Consider the following 18,392-nt stretch of genomic DNA (forward strand, 5'->3'; position numbering starts at 1 on the left):
CCAGCGGGTGCAGGACGCAATCTGCTTCTGTCCGATAATCGCAACCATATGCTCTAACCGCTACCATACTAATCTACGGTCAAAACAATCTGACTTCTGATTCTGGTGTCAATGTTAGCCATAAATATTTCATTTTCAATGTTCCAGATTCATCGAATCATTGGACCACCATTTCAACGGCTCAGATTTCATACAAAAGAAAACATTGCCAGGAAAGATAGAGCTGTACATGATTATTTCTCTCGTACTATATATATATATATATATATATATATATATAAAATTTTTATTTTTATTTTTATTTTTAAAATCAAGAACATTAGCTACTGTCCCAAACGAAAAGAAGAGCTTGACGGCATATCCTCCAATAGATTCCGACTCTACTCAGGAATATACCATTCACGCGAAATTCTTCATAAGAATCAGATTCCTTACTTGTTTCAATACTCCCTTCTCTCTCTCACTCTTCCTCCTCACCAATCATTCATAATGATTTCAGCTTCTCTCTCTATAAATCCTTCCTTAACTCCTTTTCTCTCTACCGTTCCTTCTTCTTCTTCTTCTTCTTCTTCTTCTTTTCCTTCGTTAGCTCTTCCTTCCATTTCCTCTCATCTTCATCTATCTCTTCCTCTTTCAAAAAGACCCAAGAGATATTCTTGTTTGGAATATCCTTTTCGGCGGTATCGGAGTTTGGAAGAGAAGAGAGGGGGAGCTATTGCTGGGAAGAAGATGGATATTGAAGAAGTTAAGGAAGAGGGAGTAGAAGAAGGGCCGCCGCTTTTGGAGAACTCAGAAGGGAATTCGAAGCCTCGGCGGATCGCTCTCTTTGTTGAGCCATCGCCTTTTGCGTGAGCTCTTCTCCTTAGCTTTTGCTCTCTCTCTGTCTCTCTAGCTTTTCTTGGTTTTGTTCTTCTTTTTTGCAATTTTGTCGGGAAAAGCATGGTATTGATGCCTTTTTGGGATGTGGGTTTGGCTTATCTGGCTGTAATTTATTGCGGGTTTTGCTTTTTTAGCTGTAATTTTAGTGGGTTTTCGTTTTTTAGATGCAATTTTTAATGGGTTTTGTGTTTCAAGATGTAATTTTTATTTATTTATTGGGGGGATCATCATTTATATATTCTTGTTCTCGTTCTTTTAGTTCAGAATTTAGTGGGTTCTATTTTTGTTGTTTGAGCTGAGAATTGTGTGGGTGTTGGAGTTTTGGATGTTATTTAGTGGTGTTTCCGATTTAGCCTTTTTTCTCATGTTTGAGCTGAGAATTTAGTGTTTTTTTTTTTGGCCGTCATTTTAGTGGGTTTCTTATTTAGCTGCTATTTTTGCTATTTGAACTGAGAATTTAGTGGGTTTTGTAGGTTTGGATGTAATGTTAGTGGGTTACTGATTTATCTGTTATTTTTCTATTTGAGCTGAGATTTAGCAAATTTGTGGGTTTGGCTAAAATGGTGGTGGGGTTTCTGATTTAGCTGTTACTTCTGCTATTGGATTTGAGAAATTAGTGGGATTTGTAGTTTTGGCTGCAATAGTAGCAGGCTTTTGGTGAAATATGTGCAAATGGCTATCAGTGCAATAGAGGGATGCAATGGCTAATCGGTGCAACATGTGCTACTATGAGGAAGAATTGGTTAAACACTTTCTATTGCACTTTTGAGAATCGAGGAAAATTAGGGACACTATCTTATTGAAGTTTGAAATGAATTGGTCATTCCCTGCATTTCCTGGTGAGGTGATCGACTGATGATCATCCCCAGCCTGTGGTCCAAGATGTAGGATTCTCTGGTTTATGGCGGTGTGTGCTGGTCTGTGGTGTATTTGGTTGGAGAGAAACAATAGGGTCTTTAATGGTACGACATCATCTAGAGTAGTTCCGGCACTTCTCTCTTGGAAAGCTCCCTCACCAGGATTTTTTAAGTGCAACTTTAATGGCTGCTTGTGGGGAAGCTGATGCAAGACGTGAATTTAAATATGATATGCAAGATTTCAGGCTTAGATCACACCAATTCAGAAACAATCACACAAATTCCATATCCCACATGAAAATCCAAACATTCAATTAAAGGGGAATCTATGCAGGTCCAAGCCGACACAGGCTAGGACTGGACCAATAAAATTATAAGCCAATCAATATCAAAGGGAAATAAAATCAACTACTCATGCATAAAAATCAGTCCCTAATCCAAGGGATTCTCTAATTTCAATTCAAGGAATCCTAAGGTGATAAAAAGGGACAAATCAATTAGGGATCATATAATATAGGGTTATTATTCATGAAAAAACGGCTATGAGAGGATAAAAGAGGATAAAAACCTGAGCCAAAAGATGATCCCGCGTGTGGACAGCAACAATGGCCCAGACGGACGTGCGTGTGATCCCGGCCGCACGTGTGTGGGGCCCACTATTCAGAAAAAAGCCACCTTGGCCCTGGTCAGCCAGGGATGGACTCCAAAACCTCCAAATCTCAGCTCGATCCGATGTACGGTTTGTGCGTGGTGCTCCGCCGAAGTTTCAGCTCGCCTGCCGGCCGAAATCTGGAAACCTGCTTCAATGAAGAAATCTGATGCAACAAAAGGACAAATTCGAAGTACGGATGGTGGGGGAAGATGGAAAAAAGATGATGAAAGATGGGGGTGAATTGAGATCGATGTGGCTTCGCACCACGGTAGTTACCCTTCGAAAAGGGAGGGCTTCGCACCCACTTTTGAATTCTTCCACAACTCACGAAAAGAGCAGAAAAATAAAGCAGGAATTTTTTATTAACTTCAATGAATCAAAAGAACTACAAGGGGTGCCTATTTATAGGGAGAACCCTATACCCAAAAACTCGCACCATGTGCGACACCTATTACTTGGCGATGAAGTAAGCTAAAATAAAAATCAAACAAGGAAATCTAAAGCGTTCATGATGTTCTAAATGATAACAATAAGCAAAACCTAAAATATAAAACCAATCCGACGAGTGGGCCACGATCATGAGATCCCATGGTGGGCTTTTCTTGACTATCGGGCCACTTTTTCTGAACTAAAACTTGACTTCTAGCTAGGAGGTCTTCTCTGGATGTCGTCATCGAGCTAGATCGATGGTGGGGTTCTCCTTCTGCGTACGTACGTGCGTAGGGGTGGTGGTGTGCGGGCGTGCGTGTGCACGATGTCCTCATCAGAAACTCAGGGTATTCTGGAGTAGGGGAATTCTGCATGATAGTGTTGCGGCAGACCAATAGTGGAATTCTCTGGAGCAGTTGGAGTTAGAGATTCTAATTTTGCAGAAACAGCAGCTCTACTTCGAGCATCATGCAAGTTCATCAAGAAACTTGTCTAGGGTCCTGTAATTCTTGAAGGGGACTCCAATAATGCCATTTTTGGATGATGGAATCCTCTTACCCAAGGGACTCTGTGATTTGATTGATGATCGGAAGTTTCCTTTTCTCAAGTGCCTAGAGAGGAAAATTCTATTGTGGACAATCTTAGTAAACCAGGGGCTAGTAAGCTGAGTTGATCATCATTGATAGGAGATGGTGGTGGATGTTAAAAAGCTTAAAAAAAAGAAAAGAAAAAAGAAAAAGAAAAACCATTGGCGGTTGTAGTTGTGAATGTAATTTTGGTGGGTTCTGATTTAGCTGTTATTTTTGTTATTTGAGCGCATTTTTGGACAATAGAATCCTCTTACCCATGGAGAGTGGCAGACTTAATCAAGGGACTCTGTGATTTGATTGATGGTTGGAAGTTTCCTTTTCTCAAGTGCCTAGAGAGGAAAATTCTGTTGTGGACAATCTTACTAAACCAGGGGCTAGTAAGCTGAGTTGATCATCATTGATAGGAGATGGTGGTGGATATTAAAAAACTAAAAAAAAGAAAAAAGAAAAAGAAAAACCATTGGCGGTTGTAGTTGTGAATGTAATTTTGGTGGGTTCTGATTTAGCTGTTATTTTTGTTATTTGAGCATGGAAGTTGGTGGGTTTCTTGGTTTGGCTGTAATTAGTGGGATTTACAAGCTAAATGTGGCTTAAGCGGTGATTCAGTGGGCATTGTGATTCAATCATTGTTGATGTTGGTATTGTTATTTTAGCTGAGAATTTTGTGGGTTTCCTGAATTCAGCTGTAGAATTCATCTGATTTTAAAATTGGCTGGAATTTTGTGGGCTTTGTGAGTTTAACTCAAGTGTTTTAAATAGCGAATAGTGTGTAGCATAGCGTTCACCCCTCTGAAGCGTGAGGCGTGGGATACATAGCGTGTAACGTAAGCTACACTCTACTTCTAGATTTTTAATCAAGGTTGTGCTTAGTTGCACTAATTTAATGATATTTTGGACCAAATTAGACTGATTAATAATAAAATTTAACAATATTTCATGATATTTGGTGCAACTAAACTCAACCTAAAATAATATAGGGTAATGACAAGCGTAAATGTAAAGAAAGCAATGAAACTGATTTAATATTGTTACTTATATTATTTTTACTAAAACCATTGAAAAATTAATTAATTTTATTGAAAATAGAAAAATGTAACAAATCATTGAAAACGTTAATTGATTTTAATGTTGTAGTAAAAACGAAATTGTAACGTGAGCTACATAGCGTGTAGCATATTCTATATGGCGTGTAGCATATACAAATTATCATGTAGCGTAAGCTACACATGACTTAAGCTATTTTCATGAGCTACATAGCGTTAAGGCTAAGCTACGCTACGTTGCATAAGCATACACGCTACATAGCGGAGCTATTTGAAACACTGGTTTGACTGTAATGTTAATGGGTTTGGTGTAGTTTTAGTTGTAATTTAGTGGTTCCTGTTGTTTTAGGCTATTTGTGAATTTCATGTAGTACCTACGATGTTTTAGTGGGTTTCATAATTTGTACCTTTTCTTTTCTTTTCTAGCTATGAATTGTTAGTATTCTCGAATTTTGCAGGGGCTTTGTTATGCTGTACTATAACAGGGTTCGAGCTTGGGGTGTTTCCTTTTTCTAACTTGTATGTGGGCATGGTTTTATACTCTATGCATGGCAGAAAAAATGGGAGATTGCAGAATGCTTGAGTGTTCAGACTCATTTTGACAGGTGGCTCTTCCTTTGGATTGGCTACTATCTGAAAATAGCATTTTTGTACTTTTTTGTTTATGGATGAAATTTGTTCAGTGATGACCATTGCTAATGGACTGCAAATAGGACTAGCCAGCTAGTGTACCATCAGACCACCTCAACTAGGAGGGAGGGAGATTTCAATGGTGTATGACCCACACCCACATTTTCTGATGTTGTGGGAGGGAGAAGGATTTCAACGGTGTGCGACCCTTTCTAATGTTGTGGTTCACTCAAGCTTTAGTTCTACATTTTTGCGCTAAAGTCCTAACATAAGCCAGTGCAACAGGTGTATGGTGTGGATGTTACATAGTCATCAAGGTGAGCCCCATAGAGCCTTTGTTGTGTGGTTGAAAAGACATACCCCTCGGTCAAAGGGCTAGCCGCACCAAAAGCTACCTGTTGAGGACCTTCCCCACGACTGATTGTAGGGGTAAAACTGGCCAAATGCTACTTGTATTATATATAGTATGAATGAGTGATAGAATGTTGCAGTATGTATCAGTAAATTTAAAATATACCACAGTACAGTATATATTATATATAGTATGAATGAGTGATGGAATGTTGCAGTATGTATCAGTAAATTTAAAATATATACCATAGTACAGTATATCAGTAAATTTAAAATATATACCATAGTACAGTTTATTTTAGCTATGAGGATTGATGCCATTTGAACTTGAAAACTGATGTGTATACCTGGCTTACTGTTGCTGAATGCGTGTTCTCAGCTTTTTATCTTTCTTATCCAGAATAAAATAGTAAATAGTTCCTTAATAACATGGAATATCTGATATGCAATTTCGTCCAAATGCGAGATTTTTCCTTATATCTTGTTTGCCTGTTAGGAAAACCTATAGCTGGTTACATGGAAATGAAGAGGCCATTATGGGTTATTTTTAGTTGTTTATATTACTGCTAAACTACTTTAAATCTGTTGATGAGTATTTGAATGTTTGTATTGTTGATTTCCATTTTGCAGTTATGTATCTGGATATAAAAATCGATTCCAGAACTTCATTAGATATCTACGCGAAATGGGGGATGAGGTATTTCAGTCATTTATGTGCTCTTCCTTCTTCCTAGATGGTCAGTGGCGCTGCTTTATTCATCAGTTAGGTTACATATGGTTCAAGGATTACCTGTATAATATTACTCCTTCAGGGCTGTAGTATGGACAAAAGATGCAAATACTGCCCCAATATGGGGGGCTCATAGTAGCTCTATGCCAGAATTGTTTGATTTGCAGGAAGAACCCCGAATACCATGAGATGGATTGAAATAAGCTGGTTTTGTGGGCTTCTTCCAACAAAACGGCCACTGCAGCACCGAGCTTGCTCTATGGCCCTGCAATAATGGCAACTCTTTGCATTGAGAAATTTGGTCTAAAATGGCCCTTAGCTTCAATGATCCAAGAGCTTCTTAACAATTTAGACAACTAATCTAATGCATTGGATCCCATCAAAATTTTGTGTGTGATTGTACCAGCACAAATGCACCGGATCCCTTTTGAACTTTACGGTTAAGCGTGCTTGGGCAAGACAGTAATAGGATGGATGACCTCCTATAAAGTCCTCATGTTGCATTACTCCCTCCCTTTTGCTGATAAAAAAATGGACAACTGAAAAATTATAATCCACAAAAGGGTATTTACAAAATATCCTCAAAGATACATGGCAACAACAAAAAACAAAAAATAAAAAAATACAACATATATTAATTTAGCCACTGAAGAAGATGGCAATTCATCAACCAGCAGATCCTAATCCCGTGGTCAACCATTTTCTTGATTTCTTACTGCATTGATCATTAAAAAGTGCAATTGTTTCCAAATGCTGAATTCAGTTGGTTTCTTGATTCCTGGTGTATAGGTCATCGTCGTGACAACTCATGAAGGAGTGCCCCAGGAATTCTATGGAGCAAAATTAGTCGGGTCATGGAGGTAATCATTTCAACTGCCTTTTCTTTCCTTGATGGTTCGGTTTCAACATCTAACTCTAGCCTTTGCTATTTCTTCTCTTGCATCCACATTCATAATTTGGGGCCTGTTTGGATACACTTCCTCAATCGGGGTTTCAAGCCTACTTTTTTGTTTGACTTGCCTAATTGGCATTTTAGCACCTATTTGGTTGAACGGGAGATAAGGCGGAGCTTTGCAAATTGCATCCAAATGCACAACATCAACTGCGGTTTGGATCAAAACGGCATTTAGGCCTTCAAACACCCTTCGGTGGGTGCGTCCAAACAGGCCCTTAATTCTCTAGTAGTTTGGGAAGTTCTACTTTTATGTGTACTAAAGTGTTTAAAAACTTGATCAAGTAATAGAAAACTGTGCTCATGATTCCAGTTGAGTTAATGGGGTTGGTTCCTCATGATTCCAGTTGAGTTAAAGGAGTGGTAAGTTTTCTTTGAACCTAAGAACTCAATCAAGGAATTAAAGTGATAATTCAAGGAGTTGATCCTCAAAAATTCAGATACAGAATAAGCTTGTAAACTCAGAAATACAGGACCGAATCTCTAGTCTACTTGGAATCTGATGCAGGAGCAATTCACTTGGTGGTGGGAGTGACATGTTTGGCTATTGCTAGTTGGCATAAATCAGTCTTGCCACATACTGTTATTGCATGATACTCTGATTAGGCACCCTGAGTCCCTGACTGGAAGGGTTGTTGTAATGGATTAGTTTAGTTTTTTTTTTTTCCCTTCATTTAATTACTTCAGGATTGGGTGATTAGTTAGGTTTGTTGAGATCAGTTGAGGGTCACAAAAACTTGAAAAGTAGTATAAATACTATGTTTTTCTGTAATTGCCACGGTTTTGGGCATTTGAGTTTTAGAATTCGGAGAGATTTGAGAGAGGAGCTTGTTCTAGCCCTTCCCTTTTCTTCTGGGCTGGGTTTTGGGAGTCTTTGGATATCCCATTTCCTTGAACTTCCCTGATTTCCCTTCCCCTCTTCCTTCGTCTCTGACTTGCAGGACTGTTAGGGTGGGTTCTTGTCAGTTCAAGCAACCCCCAATCTACGTCAGGCTTGGACACGTGCAGACAGAGTCTTGAATTGATGATCGAATTTGAGCTTTGCTAAGCTCACACGTGTGTGCAATAAAGCTCATGTCCACGCCACACATGCCAGCATGACTCTTGGTGCGAGTTCCAATCCATCCATCAGGTTGGCACGACCTTCTACATGTTTTCCCAAAAATAAATCTGGTCCACTCAGTGTGGGACTCACTATTGGAAACAGGTGGATGGGTTAGAGAACTTCAGCCAAGTTTTTCAGGGCCGCACATTGTTCTGCAAACTGTGGCAAACCTGACAAGTGGATAAACCTGACAACTGGTCTAGGGCAACAATCTAGTGGCGAATATCTGATGGGTGGATTGGATCTTGGACCTATCGTGCCATGCTGGCACATGTGTGGTGTGTACATAAGCTTTATTGCACATGTGTGTGCTTAACAAAGCTCATCTCATTTCTAGATATTTGTATAGCAGAAACCGACAGTTGAGCTTAAATTTCCATGCCACTAGCTTTTTTTTTATATTTTTATTATTATATTTTCCTTTTGTGATTGAACTTATTCTCCAATTAACTTTTTCAAGTTGTAATGTTCATATGCTTAGTTGATTGAGCCCTTTGTCGCTTCTCCTAATGGTTCTTCACTTCTGTTTCCAGCTTCCCCTGCCCGTGGTATCAAAAAGTGCCCCTTTCGCTGGCACTCAGCCCTAGAATAATTTCAGAAGTTGCGAGGTTCAAGCCAGACATAATACATGCATCGTCACCCGGAATAATGGTAACGCTAGAAGATAAAGCATGTTGGTATATTCCAAAAACCATGTTATTGTGCATGACTAACCAACGGACATGTTAAAGCATTTTTTCAGGTATTTGGCGCGCTCATCATTGCAAAACTCCTTTGTGTCCCCATAGTGATGTCATATCACACCCATGTTCCAATGTGAGTTGGTCTTTTTTTTTTTTAAAAAAAAAATTTCATTTTAATTTTAATTGTTTTCAACTGACTATATCTAGAGACATTCCTTTATCTTTTGTGTTTATGAACTAGTATTTAAATAACCCCTCAAAAGAAAAAGAAAAGAAAAAAACTAGTATTTAAATAATAACATTCTATTTTGGAAATTGATATTTACACCTGCCTCATTTGATAGATAAACATTTTTGCTACTTATCATAATGCAATACTAGAACTTTGTAATATGGCATTACTAAAATTTGAAAAAAAAAGGGGGTTCATCTAACAAAGAGGCTGGGTTTAAACTTTAAATAGTTGCTTTCCTTTAAATGTTATAGGGTAATTGTAAACACTTACCTTCTGGTTTGACAATTGAAAACACCTCCCCTCTGGTTTGGATTATTGCAAGTACCTCCCCTCTGCTAGAGTCGGTAGAGGAATCTGCACCAATTAGAAAAAAAAAAAAAAAAACAGAAGAAAAAAAAGCCCTTGCCTTAGGATTTTTTTTTGCTCACATGTGGGCCCCCCCATTATGCGTAAATGGTATCCAACCAGTTCAGCAATGTCCCTCCACCATAAATATTGGACTTCAAAAAATCAGGCTAATCAATCAGAGGGTGGGCGACACCCACCCAACAACCTCCAAATTTACCAGGTGGGCCATGTGATGGTTGGATTAGCCTGATTTTTCAGGTTTTACCATTTTCATGGTGGAGGAACCATGTCAAATGTGTTGGTTGACAGTTCACACACACACACACACACACACACACACACTATGGTAGGTCCACATGCATACCATTTTGTCAAAATCGTTATCTTATTGCAAATTTTAATAAGGGTTGAATCGTATTGAATTGCAAATCGTATCTTAAATCATAAGATTTTTTATGATCTTTGTAAATATGAAAATATAAATAAATCAGAAAAATTAAAGACTTTAACACTATCATGACATGGTATTACTTAAAAATTAAGTGATTCTTATCTTTCTTTTTTTTTTTTTTTTTTTTTTTTGTCTTTCAAGAAATTTTCCTTAAAAAACATTTTAATAATTTATGTTCTTGTTACCTTTCTTGAATTTAGAATTGCATTGGAAACCGGCATTTGATTTTGTAGACCAACGAAAATGATATTTTGATTTCTAACCATCATTCCACAATACATGTAAGTCAACATGATTAACATGATTGTAACCATCCATAAAAACATTCCGGATAAGTCATGCATCGATTTGCTGTTTCAACTAGTTAAGAAATAAGAAATCATAAAAAAAACTCTACGATTTAACATTGAAGAAAATATATATCATTTAATCTCTTATAAAGAACAAAATAAAATAATTTGCCTTTTCTAAATGATTCTTTTCTTTTAAAGTTTTTTTTTTTTTTTTAAATGATTCTTAAAGCCCCCACCAATTTAAAAACATAAAATGAAAGCCAAGTGAAGCTTGAAATAGAAGAAAACTAGTATAATTTAAATCGTAAATTGAGATTTGAATCCTAAAATGTAGGATTCAAATCATAAAATTGTAGGATTCATATAAAAAGAGATTCAAAGGTGGGATTCAAATTGTTTTGCTTAAGATTCAACTCAAATCGTAAATTGTAAATCGTAGGATTTTGATGACACTGACATATACAAACCTTTGAGACATTGTTTAAATGGTCATTTTTTCAAAGCTAACAGTGCTAAAAAGACTGGGGGAATCTGCAACAAATTTGTAAACCAGAGGGGAGGTAATTGCAGTTGTCAGAAACCAGTAGGGAGGTTTTTTACAATTATCCCTAATACTATCTACTACAGTGGGAAGGGGCAGCCTGTTGGGTTTTCAAGGGTCATATATCTGACACCAGCATGCATGTATTGGCTATGATTAGTCAGAGAGTCTGATTTTCTTTGGCTGTTGCACAGATACATTCCAAGATACACCTTCAGTTGGCTAGTGAAGCCCATGTGGTTGATCATAAGTATGTGAGCTTTCACCATTCCTATTATGAGATTGGCTGCCAATATTCAAATTGGTGTGTTCCGAACTTCATTACCTCTTTTTTCAGAGTTTCTTCACAGAGCTGCTGATCTTACGTTGGTGCCTTCAGCAGCCATCGGGAGGGATCTCGAAGCTGCTCGTGTGACAGCAGGTGAATAAACTTCAAAATATTCCAGGGGAGTCTCATTTTCCACTCCGATTTGTGTTCTCACAAAATTTGTTTCTTTCAGCAAATAAGATACGCCTTTGGAACAAAGGTGTTGATTCAGAAAGTTTTCACCCTCGTTACCGCAGCCATGAAATGAGAGTAAGGCTAAGGTAAGGTGTTTTTTCTACACATGGACATTGTACATACGGGTAGTTAGAAAATGGTTAAAAGGAGCTTCTTTCTCTCTAATCAGCAACGGTGAACCCGAAAGGCCGTTAGTAATTCATGTTGGACGCTTAGGAGTTGAAAAGAGCTTGGATTTCCTCAAACAGTAAGTTCTCCAACTAGTTCATGTCTTATTGAGAGTCTGCGACTGTTCATTGACGTGAACGTGTGAATTAGCTGAAGGTTTACTAAGCACACACGCAACCCTACACTTGGTAAGTATGTGGATATGTGTGTTGGCTTCAGAAAACTCACAATTTAGGTATTCCATATGTGCATCTCTATTTCAGATCATCATTTGTTCAATCTCATTTTACTTGCGGGTGTGTGTGCATGTGCATGCATTTGTTACTCTGTTGACAATTGGAACATGTGGTTGAGCAGGGTCATGGATAGGCTTCCACAAGCACGGATCGCTTTCATTGGAGATGGACCATATAGGTAATGTTACTTTCTTATTTTCCTACTCAAAATACACAAATCCCTGCCACACATGGACCCAAGGCGAAAATTTACCTGAATTCCAAAATGAGCTACACTTGGCCCTGTTTGGTAGATGCCTAAAAATGAGTTGATCTCATTTTGGATAACACATTATGTATTGGAAATCTTGATTATGTATTAGGGATCAAGATCTTTAATGCGTAATGAGCGTTAACGAAAATGAGATCAACTCATTTTTAGGTGTCTACCAAACAGGGCCTTCAATTTGTGTGACCCAAAGTATTACTTTATCATACTGATTTAAAAAAAAGTATTTTTTTTATTACTGCTCATTCATAATAAACTTGGGATAACATACATGCCAATCCAAACTGTCATAACCGTGGGCCCCGTTGTTGATAGAACATGGCCCAAAATCACGTTGATCGGATGATCCCAAGCATCCAACCGGCGACCATCAAATGAGTGGCTAAAAAGGAAATGATAAACCATTGGGAAATATTAGATGGTCAAGATTGTCCAATTGGACTGGTTTTCAAGTCTAGCCCCACCAAAACTATAGAGAATGCTCCTTGAATGAAAAATTGGATCTGATCTTTCTAATTCATGTGCAAATCTCTTCTTCGGAACCAAAGAAACCTCGACCATCCAAACATTTCTTCCACTCATGCACCTTGTTTCTGTCTAGACAGAGAGGAGCTTGAAAAGATGTTCTCTGGCATGCCAGCAGTATTCACAGGGATGCTACAAGGTGAGGAGCTCTCCCAGGCATATGCAAGCGGGGATGTTTTTGTGATGCCATCAGAATCTGAGACCCTTGGGCTTGTGGTCTTGGAGGCCATGTCATCAGGTGTCCCAGTCGTGGGTGTCCGCGCTGGTGGGATTCCGGACATAATCCCTGAAGATCAGGAGGGGAAGACGGGCTTCCTCTATGCCCCGGGGGATATCGATGACTGCGTGAAGAAAGTTGACAGCCTATTGACTTGCACTGAATTGAGAGAAAGCATGGGAAAAGCATCCCGAGAGGACATGGAGAAGTACAATTGGCGGGCTGCCACCCAAAAGATAAGGAATGAGCAATACAACGCTGCTATTTGGTTCTGGCGGAAGAAGAGGGCGCAGCTACTGAGACCACTGCAATGGTTGATGAGACTGATTTTCCGGACACGTGTGCCAGAAATCACATACGGGTGATAGAAAATACTCATTGGGCTTAAAGGAAGCCTTTGGAAGATATATGGGTGATTGGATGTGTGTATGCAATCATGCATTTCTTGTATATTAACAGACCCATGAAGTCTCTGTTCATTATGCTTGTTTGATGCAATAAAGTTTGATTGATTGATTTGCTTTAAGTTGTGTATAACATTCTGTTGGACCTTTTGGGGAATTTGATGAAGTAAAATTAGAATTTTGAGCATCATCTTTAAATAAATAAATAAATAAAATTGAGGCCATGATTTCAAGTTCTTATTGTCTCCATAATTCAAAAACCCAAAAAATTGACTAGACTTGATGTTCATCCATGTCGGGATGACTCGACCCAACTCAACTTGATATTTAATTATTATAAATTGAAAATATTAGAAATGGGAATAGACCTTTAAGATGGAACTTGACAGAAAGCAGCAATAGTGCATGCGTCTCAATGGTTAAGGGCATTGCTTCACTGGGTTGAAGTCAGGGGGTTTGAATATACCCACACTTTAAAATAAAAATAAATAAATAAATAAAATCCCTTAGAAGGTGAGTGACTTGGTTCGGGTCGCACCAACCCATGTCTTTGACTGGATGAATATCGAGTTCTCAGCAACATGGCTTGAAATCTCACTGAATGGACTTGACTAAGCTGAGTTTGGAGTGAGATCAGCGAGTTTTAGAATAAAGCTTGTGCCTTGGTTCCTCATGCCCTCTCTCCAGGAGGTGGACTGCGGTCCATGCACCAGCTTTTGCTCAATGTTAACATGCCCTGTACCAAAAGCCAGGCTAGTCTGCTCATTCTACGATGGGACACATGCACATATGCCAAACATGCTGCAGTTGGTGGTTTTCTGTCCATTTTCCTAGCACAAGCATGGCTCGCCGGATGATTGAATCAGCTAATGTGGCATGGGTATATACATGCTGTGATTCACATTTTTTTTTTCCCCTTTACAAATTGCTTTAGCAATAATCTGAAAGTTCTAAAAAGAGCTTGAAAGGTGTTTAAATCAGGGTGCATTTGGAAGCTTTGCTTTTGGCAGCAGGTGAATACACTCTGCACCAACCAGCAATTGGAATAGAGAATGGGCAATGGGCAAACCCAATTGCAATTTGGGGCAGCAATAGAGCGTCAAATCTGACTTAATGCAGTTTGCATTTTCCTGTGCCAACCCAAATGCAAAGCAGGCAGCAGGTGAATGCACTCTGCACCAACCAGCAATTGGAATAGAGAATGGGCAATGGGCAAACCCAACTGCAATTTGGGGCAGCAATAGAGCGTCAAATCTGACTTAACGCAGTTTGCATTTTCCTGTGCCAACCCAAACACAAAGCAGATGGGTTCTGCTGGAGTAGCATGCCAATTCCAACTTGGCAATCCTTCCAAACAGGCCCTCAAAGTGCAAATAGAGATTTGAATCCACACCACCCCAATTTGTACCACACATCAATCTGAATGTTGCCAATGGCGCTAAACAGTCTTGATTCGTGCTTCCAAGGGAATGATCCAAGCCCACTTGCCTGACCATACTGCCTCAGAGGTTCTTATTTCCAATCCTACCGAAAAAGAAAAAAAAAGGGAAAAAACTGTCGTGATTCTCAGTGTCCACACAGAATAGAACATCATCAAAGGCATCTGCCATGCAATAACCCTATTTTTTTTTGGTGGAACTTGAATATGTTACAACATCTTTTGAAATGGATATAGGTCCTTTGGGGAAAAGAAGAGGAAGAAGAAAGATGTGCAACATTTCTTTGTTCTTATATATATCCTAAAACTATCAACAAGAGTAAAGTATGCATCTGTCTGTTGAATGAATGCTGATGTCACTATGAAACTAGAACCGATCTTTTTTGTACTACCTGCCAGAGTTCACGAGGGTTTCTGTTATTATGTCAAGCTGTGCCGGTATTTGACAAAACCAGGCATCCAGATGGGAGATTTAATCTTCATCATCATAATCAGGTCGAAACGATTGCTTGAATTCAGCATCCATGATCACCCCGCTCATTACATGTACGATGATCTTCCCTTTTCTGAGATCAACCCATTCTGATTGGATGTTGTTAACGACAAGGGTGCCATCAGAAGTCCTCAAAGCATATAATCTGAATCCAGATATAGAATCCAGAGAGATCTCCCTATCCAAGGGTATTTCAAAAAAGGGCAAGAGCTGAGGAACTGTCGAGAATGCCAATAAACGAGAGAGAATAGCAAACGTATCATTTGCTTTCTGTTCCACCAGGCTGTCATTGGCCCATAGTTTCACATCACGTTCGAAAGCTTCCTCCGACGGGATGAAGATAGTGAAAGCAAGATCGTCTGGTAACATCCCAACCACCACCTCCGCGAGCTTCCCGAGTCTCTCTTCCTCCTCTAGTCTCTTCCCAAATTTCAACAACCTTGGGGAACGGATTCTGCCCCTCTCTAATGATATTTCTGGTAGTCTAAGCATCGAAACAAGTAAAACCAGCAGGCATGAAGCAGATACAATGACGCATACCAATGCAATTGAATTGTTCAAGTAGCCCCTTTTCAACTTCCTCATGAAGGCCATTAGGCTGTAACTGTAATAATACTCACCAGCATTTAGGATGTAAGATGACAACAATCGACTCCAGAGATTCACTCCTGGCCCATCAATTGAAGGAACAAGATGGCAAGAACCATCTACTGTTCGCCATGCAGGACAATCAACACCTCCCCACCTTGACCGATAACATCATCCAAGAATGCTTTTACTTCTTCTTCACGTTGGAATGGTTTGGGTGCAGCGAGATCACTGTCCAAGTCATACCAGACCCCTTCAATCCTCCTCAGTGCAATCCAATGCCTGCCTTTCCAAAGCCCGCCATATTTTCTGACTGGGACATTGAGAACAATACCCATTAACGTTTCATCAGATTGGCTGAGGTCAATTGATGAAGCTGCAGTACGACGATCGTGCCAAACCACCTTTTTCCCTTTCCCCTCCAGTGCCGCAATCAGTACATTTACGTCGTAGTTTCCTGTCAGGGTGTTATGGTGGGGCTTGAGGATCACAGAGAGCGGAGTCCAGCTTTCCTTGTTTGGGTCAATAACAATGAGTTTGTCGGCAATGGCATCCAAGTATGCTCGAGTGAATGAGTCCTTGTCCTGAACTATAACAAGTTTATCAAAAAATAACTCATAAAAGGAAATAAGAAAAGGCCATAATGGAATATGCAAGTGGAAGGGGAAGGAAAGTTGGATGGATTAATTTGCTTTTTTTTATTTTTTTATTTTTTAACTGGCACTGAAGAATTTATTAATAAGCAAGAAAAAAGTTATACAAATCCATTTAGACAATGGATAGGAGTTCCACTAAGGACACCTTCCTTTGGGCCATGGAGTTCCACTCTGCCTGAATTAGATGACCAAAGGCAGTCAAATAAGGGTCGTTTGGTTGATGGTAAACGGGTTTTAATCAGTGGTAAATGGATGCACTGGGCAAAAAGGGTCATTTGCTTGATGGTAAACAATCGTAATTGGAATCAATGTGAAATGGAATACAGAAAAATCATGTGAATTGGAATCCCCTCAAAAGATTGAGAATCGGATGCAAATGCCAAAAAGTGGGCCGACTTCTATGGCTCGCCTAGGCTCAAAATTTCATTATTGTTGGCCAAAGTATATATTTCAATGGGCTTTTTACAATTATTATGTCAAATATCACACATACTAATTTGGGGCATTAAAACTAGTTTAATTAATGCATTCCAATTACAAGCAATCATAAAAATAAATTTTGGATATCAGTGTATTCTCATTACAGGCATCCAAGCACATCTTAGGATTCCAATTCACATTGATTCCATTTACCATGTGATTTGGATTCTAGTTTATTCCAATAAAAAGCATCAAAATGAGGCCTAAGTAGCGCGAAATGGACGGTAAGGGCATTATTACTCCTGTTCACCTATGATCAAGGTGAAGCATTGAATAGGTCCGCATGGCCCCGTAATTGCTCTGCCTAGTTGGTGGGCTAAATTCCTCCTTGACCCACCTATGATCACAATGAAACATTGTACGGTCCCCTGTAGACTACACATGGCCCTCGAAACCACCCTAACTAGATGATCAACGGCATTCAAATAAGTCCCACAAAATGGACGGTACCAACATTATTACTCTTAGCCTTCCTTTTGCAGGTCCTTATTCGAACAAATGTGTTTATCCAAGGTCATGAGTGTTGTCCTATGTCTTAAATCTGTCAGTAACAGAGTCTGTCGATGACCCACTCGATCTCGTCGATCAGATGTCGATGCTATTGACAAATGCCTGATCCCATCGAAAAAATCCGGAAAAATCCTAGTCGATTGCCGGATGCTATCGAAGGTCCTCGATGGCTGTCGATGCCATCGAAGGTCCCATCGAAGGCGCGTACAGAATTGTGTAAGTGCGCGATTTGTTTCTTATTCCGGTTGGGTAGTATATATAACGGGTGTAATCAAGATTAGGGAAAGGATTAGGGCTTTCTAAGTTGTTCTAAAGGGTTCAAGAACATAGCTAGAGATTCAAAGGAGATTCGAGGGTTGTTTGAATTGGTAAGATCATCTCTCTTGTAATATTGCTTTCATAGTGCATTAGACATCGATTTGTGCCGTGGTTTTTTCCCACAAGGGTTTTTCCACAAAAAATTCGGATTGCCTTCTTGTTGGGTTTGTTTGTGCAATTGTGATTACTTTGCTTGATTCTCCTTTGCGTGCTTCCGTGAGTCCCAACAATGGGCGACCCATGGTAACAACCTCCTATCCAACAATCGCTATGATCACAAATGGCCCACTTCAGCCCCACATACGAAGAATTCGTACTGAATCATACCTCTGCACTTGTAATGATCTCAAATAAAAACCCAAGTTCAGACTCCACAATTAGAGATCATTTGAAACGAGTCGACTCGGATGAGCGATCGAGCTCATCTCCCAATCGCACATCAGCTCACATACGGCGAATCTACGACGTATACGATCGGTGACCTCTCTTCAAATAATCCATGCAGAGGTGGGCCATCCTCCGCGATCATATCAATTCATCTGGAGGGCTTTTCTGTAAATATAGTAAGGAATTGAGGGCGTTTACGGAGAGTGGAGAAAGGGATACCTGGAGAAGGTTGTTGAGGGCATGCAAGAGGCAGAACTGTAATCTCTGCTTCTCGTGATATATTGCCTTCTTCTCGTATTTCTCCTCCATCATATCATCTCCTCCCCCCTACTGCCAGAAGAAAAGAAGAGCCATGGAAGCGAGAAAAATACGGATGAGAAATCGAGAAAAACGATAAAATTAAACCCCGATCTGATCTAGGGTTTGTTGCAAT

At 39.4% G+C, this 18,392-nt stretch overlaps 3 protein-coding genes across 3 annotated transcripts; 1 reads left to right on the forward strand and 2 right to left on the reverse strand.

The window, feature by feature from the left end:
* Positions 1-314: 314 nt before the first annotated feature.
* LOC131252615 (sulfoquinovosyl transferase SQD2-like) lies at positions 315-13,211 on the forward strand. Its single transcript, XM_058253244.1, has 11 exons — positions 315-848; positions 6,062-6,128; positions 6,951-7,021; positions 8,752-8,869; positions 8,961-9,034; positions 10,964-11,019; positions 11,107-11,190; positions 11,270-11,357; positions 11,441-11,518; positions 11,797-11,853; positions 12,549-13,211. Exons 1-11 carry the CDS (start codon positions 490-492, stop codon positions 13,048-13,050), a joined length of 1,554 nt encoding a protein of 517 aa, XP_058109227.1. The 5' UTR covers positions 315-489; the 3' UTR covers positions 13,051-13,211.
* A 1,450-nt stretch (positions 13,212-14,661) lies between these two features.
* LOC131252616 (josephin-like protein) lies at positions 14,662-18,392 on the reverse strand. The gene is made up of 2 exons (XM_058253245.1): positions 18,179-18,392; positions 14,662-16,192 (listed from the first exon to the last, which is right to left on the reverse strand). Exons 1-2 carry the CDS (start codon positions 18,269-18,271, stop codon positions 15,728-15,730), a joined length of 558 nt encoding a protein of 185 aa, XP_058109228.1. The 5' UTR covers positions 18,272-18,392; the 3' UTR covers positions 14,662-15,727.
* On the reverse strand, positions 15,000-15,614 carry LOC131253787 (uncharacterized). The gene has a single exon (XM_058254925.1). The coding sequence runs from the start codon at positions 15,612-15,614 to the stop codon at positions 15,000-15,002; it is 615 nt and encodes a 204-aa protein (XP_058110908.1).

The sequence above is a fragment of the Magnolia sinica genome, chromosome 8 (genome assembly GCF_029962835.1).
Source record: "Magnolia sinica isolate HGM2019 chromosome 8, MsV1, whole genome shotgun sequence".
NCBI lineage: Eukaryota > Viridiplantae > Streptophyta > Magnoliopsida > Magnoliales > Magnoliaceae > Magnolia > Magnolia sinica.